This window comes from Gobio gobio, assembly GCF_949357685.1.
Source record: "Gobio gobio genome assembly, chromosome: 8".
Taxonomy (NCBI): domain Eukaryota; kingdom Metazoa; phylum Chordata; class Actinopteri; order Cypriniformes; family Gobionidae; genus Gobio; species Gobio gobio.
In genome coordinates, this window is record NC_137114.1 from 56,247,855 (window position 1) to 56,254,549 (window position 6,695).

The window sequence follows — 6,695 nt, forward strand, 5'->3', positions numbered from 1 at the left end:
GTGTGTGTGTGTGTGTGTGCTGTGGCAGCAGCTGGAGAGGCTGTAATGGGCAGAAGCGTTAATCAGATCAGGGCTCCGGGGCCCCGCGCGCTCAGAGCCCGACACAACCGGCGCTGCGCGGGACCTGTGCAAACTTAATCAAATTAAACTCTCCTCTAAACTAATTAGCCGGCAATCTGCCACGCGAGCTGTCCCAGAGCAAGCTTTGAATTAGGCAGAATGGATTTTTCCCCTAGTCTTTCAAAAAGAGACACGAGACAGAAGAGAAGCTGCTCGCGCTTTTATGGCTCTTTGGTTCCCCTCTCGTGTTCGTCTGAGGAGAACCTGCGCGCGCGCGGCGCGGGAAACGCGGCGGTGACATGTGTGGCGCACAGATGTTCGTGTGGAGACAGAACAGCGGATGATGGGAACAGTAGAGTTATGTTACATCATCAGGTAACACACACCTGATATATTATATCCGCCAGGCTCGAACTGCACATATGCGCTCGGGCACGATGCGATTTATCTTCCACATAACAAACACACACACACACACACACACACACACACACACACACACACACACACACACACACACACACAACTGCACGCGCACGCTTCCTAAAACATCGCGAGATAGCGATGCCACAAACAAGAACGCTCTTATAGATGTGTCCAGAACACTCCCATTAAAACAACAACAACAACAACAACAACAACAACAAACGCTCCCATTAAAAAAACACATCGCGAAAGACAAAACAGAACAATGACGCAGTCATACAGCGCGCGAGACAAACTGCGAGATGACGAATTAGAACGTTCGCGAGACCGTTTTGACAGTTGAAGTTTTTTTTTTTTCACCGTTGAGGTTTGATTTTTAAAATCTGACGGTTGGAGTTTAAACATTTGTTTAAAATTATAAAATAAAACGCTCACATCTTTGGCGGAAACACGATTTTTAAACTGACTGGCCTGATAAATAACGGTTTATATCGGAATTTACACGCATTAATCAACATGATTATACAAACGACGCATTTTTTTACATCAGAAAACCCGTCAGATTGTTTAGTAATTTGTGTATTATGTCAATAAATATGAATGAATATATAAAAAAAACTACAATAGTGTAACAGCACAAATTCAAACCGGAGTCTCTCTCTCACACACACACACACACACACACACACACACACACACACACACACACACACACACACACACACACACACACACACACACACACACACACACACACACACACACACACACACACACACACACACACACACACACACACACACACACACACACACTCTCTCTCTCTCTCTCTCTCTCTCTCTCTCTCTCTCTCTCTCTCACACACACCCTCTCTCGCTCTCTCTCAGTCTGTCTTTCGCTCACTCACTCTCTTTCTCGGTCTGTCTCTCTCTCAGTCTGTCTTCCGCTCACTCTCTTTCTCTGTCTCTCTCTCTCGGAGTGTAATTTCTCATCTCTCAGATGCAGAGCTACAGGACTGTAAATGGTAAATCAATAACTCTCTGTGTTCCAGCAGGTCTGTCCGGTGGGACTCCGGCAGAAGAGAGAGAGACGAGAGACCAGCAGCCGTTAAAAGACACGGACACACACGATAATGGACGAGACGTTCACGGCTGTGTGTGTGTGTGTATCACAGACTGTGGTAGAGGATCACCATTACACACACACACACACACGCAGTATAATGTGATTTGGCTGTTTGAGAGGCTGAAGGAGGTTCTCTCAGGAACATGAGATCTGCTGCTGCAGCATCTTCTCACACACACCTCTATCTTCTCGACTCAACCCATCATTGCAGAAATATCTGAACCGAACAGACGATCTCTAATCTGCCGTTTCTGGGTAAAACGATTAACTATATCAATGGCAATAATCCTAATGAGTGATCTCAGTCTGGCTCCGGGCACAGAAACAGCTGTGATTGGTTTAGTTTAATGAGCTGGAAGTTATTGTGTGTCGTTCTACAGGCGTGGGCTCATCTCCTGCGGTGTTCCTCAAGGCTCAGTGTTGGGTCCTCTATCGGCTATCTAGTTTTGGAGATGCTCTGACCCAGTCCTCTAGCCGTCACAATCTGGCCCGTGTCAAAATTATTGGCACCCCTGATAAATACAATCAAAGATGGCTGTAAAAATAAATCAGCATTGTTTATCCGTTTGATTTTTGAGAAATTAGCAAAAATCGAATCTTTCATTGAAGTAAAAGAATTGAAACTGAACATTATGAAATCAATGTTTTTCTCCAAAACACGTCAGCCACAATTATTGGCATTTTATTAAATTCTTTTTGCCACCTCCTTTCCCCAAGATAACAGCTGTGAGTCTTCTCCTATAAAGCCTGATGAGTTTGGAGAACTCCTGGCCCTTCATCAGATTTCTAGCAGAAGCGTCAGGTTTTGAGGTTTTATCTGCTGGTGTTTGCTAGAATCCACAAATCTGAACAAGAAGTCCAGGACCTCCAGCAAAAACAAAATGATGGAAATGTGGATTTTCAGTGCTTCAGATGTTTCCCTACACTGTAAAATCCAATAGTTGTTCTTGTTTAGACTTTTTAATTAACTTTATTTAATGTCGAATAATCTGTTGAACTTACTTTAAAAAGACGGGTGAAAGGTTGAGGCGGGGCAATTCCTAATAGACTTCTCACTCATTTCCTCCATCGTTCTTCTTAGTTGCATTCACTCATTCTCCAGTCATCCTGAATGTTATTGACAAAACGAAATTTTTTGGGAGAGCGTCACTGAAGCTGACTTCAGTCACCATGATGGAGATCAGTGTTCCATATGGTTGGGCTCTTGAACATCATTTATATTATTGTAAATCTCTTCCTACGCAACAACATATCACAGTTACCTGATCTCAAAGGAAGGGAATATATACACACACACACACACACACACACACACACACACACACACACACACACACACACACACACACACACACACACACACACACACACACACACACACACACACACACACACACACACACACACACACACACACATATATAATTGAATGCCAATTAATGATCTTTTAACATTGCTTACACTTATGACAAACTTTTAATTGTGTTGATATAATCCCTCAATATTTGTGACTATCTTGCAGTTGACCATGCTTGAGTCACACACACTTCAGCATTCAAAACACAACACTGGTAACAATGTTTTTTACTTATTTATTTGTTTTTTGTTCTTTTACACTTAAGACCATTACAAGTTTATTTGCTGTTGTTATTGGGGTTATACTGACAAAAGACAGCACATAAAACGGTAAAATAAAGCCACAAATAAAAAAACTAAGCAATTAATTTATTCATGCCACAATGCATTCTGGGAGTGCACTTCCTCAGATCACAGATAGAATTATGTCGACAGCTTTTCATCTCATAATTAGGACTTTTATTTATAATTTTGACTTTAAATCCAAAACTTAGATTTTTTTTAAAGTCCTAATGTCAACTGTTCATCTCACAATGGTTTAGCATGTCAAATTTTTTACTTTTTATCTAATAATGAGACTTTTAAAATCATATTTTCAACATTTTATCTTATAATTATGACTTAGCATGTCATATTTTTGACTTTTCATCTAATAATGAGACTTTTAAAATAATATTTTCAACATTTTATCTTATAATTATGACTTAGCATGTCATATTTTTGACTTTTTATCTAATAATGAGACTTTTAAAATCATATTTTCAACATTTTATCTTATAATTATGACTTAGCATGTCATATTTTTGACTTTTCATCTAATAATGAGACTTTTAAAATAATATTTTCAACATTTTATCTTATAATTATGACTTAGCATGTCATATTTTTGACTTTTCATCTAATAATGAGACTTTTAAAATAATATTTTCAACATTTTATCTTATAATTATGACTTAGCATGTCATATTTTTGACTTTTCATCTAATAATGAGACTTTTAAAATAATATTTTCAACATTTTATCTTATAATTATGACTTTATGATCACTGAAATGAGCTGATCAGTAATATAGTTGAATATTTAGTGTCCCCAATGGGGAAAAAAAATTCAAAAGTGATTTTAATATTTTTTAATAAAGTTGACATTTAGTGGTTAGGGTTTGGGACAGACACCTCCCAACTGAAAGCACCCAATAAATGATGATTTTATATATATATATATATTAAGCTTACTGATATTTGAACAGGGTTTCTGCAGGTTTATGAAGTTATTAAAGAGCTTTTTAAAGGAAATTTAAAGAAAATATTTATGTAAAATATCTTCAGGACAGCACTAAATATAAAATAACAGCCATTTTGTATGATCCCTCTTATTTTGTTAGAAATGATTCACATTTTGCAGATTCTGAAGGGGTGTGTAAACTTTTTAGCACGACTGTATTAATGAATCTCACACACACACATACAGAGAGGAGGGGCTGCTTTACAGCGAGTGTGTGTGTGTGTGTGTGTGTGTGTGTGTGTGTTGTGGGAGGTCCAGGCGGGCTCTCGGGTGGTTTTGCGATGCTAATTTCGTCCCCACAGGAAGTGAGTGAATCCCTACATGTGTAAAGAAGGAATGCTCCTCATGCATTCCACCCTTCTGTCCTCTCACACACACACACACACACACACACACACGCGTTCCACATTCCCGTCACATGTTTCTCGTCGTTCGATTACACACCACATTCCTGAACAACACCCGGAGTCAGTCGAGAGCCTTTCTGAGCTTTATTTGACGTTTGAGACAGTGATTCACAGTTTAACCGGAAGCTCATCTCACAATTCACACTCATATACACTGAAAGTGCATCTATCCATCATATAACTGCTCCAGCGGCTCTGAGGGTTAATAAAGGCCTTCTGAAGCGAATTGACGCGTTTGTGGAAGAAAAATATCCATATTTAACACGTTATAAAGTAAAGTGTCGGCTGACCGGGAACTCTACTTGATAAAGTTTTAAATATGGATATTTTTCTTCCACAAACGCGTGGATTCGCTTCAGAAGGCCTTTATTAACCCTCAGAGCCGCTGGAGCAGTTATATGATGGATAGATGCACTTTTAAAACAGAGCAACTATCACTGCCATTATAAAGCTTGGATTAGCCTGGACTTTATTAATATAACTCAGATTTTATTCGTCTGAAAGAAGAATGTCACACACACCTCGGATGAGCTGAGGGAGAGGAAATCATGGGCTAATCTTCATTTTTGGGTGAACTAGCCCTTTAATGCGTCACCAAGACATTTTGGACAATTTCATGCTCCCAACAAACACACAAACATTAATATTTTACACAAAACACACATAAATATCTTCACATTTCAGACGTTCTCAGGCTCCATTTAATGACGTGAACTATAACAAACCATCCCACCTGTGGCTAAAGTCATCAGTGTGACACATTAATAAAGAGAGAGATTAATTCACAATAGCTGTGTTTAATGTGTGCATAACTACAGACGCTCAGAGTCATGAAGCGGTGATTGATGTGTGTTACTAACGTCACGAGCTCATATCTTTTTTACAGTTCTGCTGTGAGGCCTTTACTGCTCTGTGATGGAGTCTCTCCAGTGGGCGTGGCTCAGGGGTCAGCGGTGGGCGTGGCTCAGGGGGTCAGGGGTCAGCGGCGGGCGGATGTCCAGTGTTCGGGCGGAGCTGTCCTCCTCCACCAGCTCCAGACGCAGAGCTCCGCCCTCCTCCACCCGAGCTCCGTCCACACACAGCCTCAGAGTACAGCCCTTCGGGAGCAGATCCTGCTCATACGCCGCAGCCAACTGATTGACCAGCCGCCGCTCCACCTGCACACACACACACACACACACACAAAAATTGGGTTTTCATGTTTTATGGGGACTTTCCATAGGCGTAATGGTTTTTATACCGTACACACTAGGGATGCCACAATTCTCAATATAATATTGAAGCGTTCGGTACGGCCTTCACGGTTCACTACGCGCTTGTGAATTGCGGTTTTTCGGTTTTGCATTTAATTAAGTATTTTTCTACAAATTCTATCATTTTCCTCCATCCCAATATACTGAACAACGCGACACACATTCACATCACAGGTTAGTGGTGGAGTTATACTCACGGAACACTATAGTTATTCACAATCACCAAAGTTCAGTATTTGCATGCGTTTTAAAGTCTTGCCGGTTCATTCGCATGCGCGGTTTTAACATGCGCTTTTCAGAGCGCGCGCACTAAACGCCTGTCAAACACGTGATTACTGGACTCAGTAGTCGTCTTACTGCGCTAATACTGTCAAATACACACAAGGTTAACATAAACACAGTCGGTTATGTCTAAAGTGAAAGTAAAATCGGTGTGTGTGTATATTAGATGCGCGCAGGTCTTTAATTGACAGCGGCGCAGCCTATAGTGAACACGCGGTCCTTAAAGGGACAGTTCACCTCTAATGTCATTATTTACTCACTCTAATATTGTTCCAAACCTGTATTCATTTCTCATTTTTGAGTGAACTATCCATTTAATGTTAATACAACAACAAAAGACAGAAAATCTCTCGCTGCTCTTGACTGAAGAGCTTTAATACAGTAGCTTTAGTAAGAATCAGTGTATATTTTATAGTGAAGTCTATGTAGTGTTTTATTTTTACATTCATTCAATTTCATACTTAAATGCTGCTGTACAGCTCTGAGCTGCCAGTGTAAATCTTTA

General features: G+C 40.2%; 1 protein-coding gene across 2 annotated transcripts in view; it reads right to left on the bottom strand.

Moving 5' to 3' along the window:
• Positions 1 to 4,346: 4,346 nt before the first annotated feature.
• clpb (ClpB family mitochondrial disaggregase) overlaps positions 4,347 to 6,695 on the bottom strand; it is an 80,416-nt gene continuing 78,067 nt past the window's right edge. The window contains exons 16-17 of one of the 2 annotated variants that reach the window (XR_013817084.1): positions 5,088 to 5,812; positions 4,347 to 4,821 (exon numbers count right to left, since the gene is read on the bottom strand). Coding sequence is in view for 1 of the 2 variants with exons in the window: in XM_079823882.1 (XP_079680008.1) it covers positions 5,603 to 5,812 (210 nt within the window). In the remaining variant the exon portion in view is untranslated. Of the gene's footprint in view, positions 5,813 to 6,695 lie in introns of both variants that reach the window. The other variant, XM_079823882.1, reaches the window with a different exon arrangement.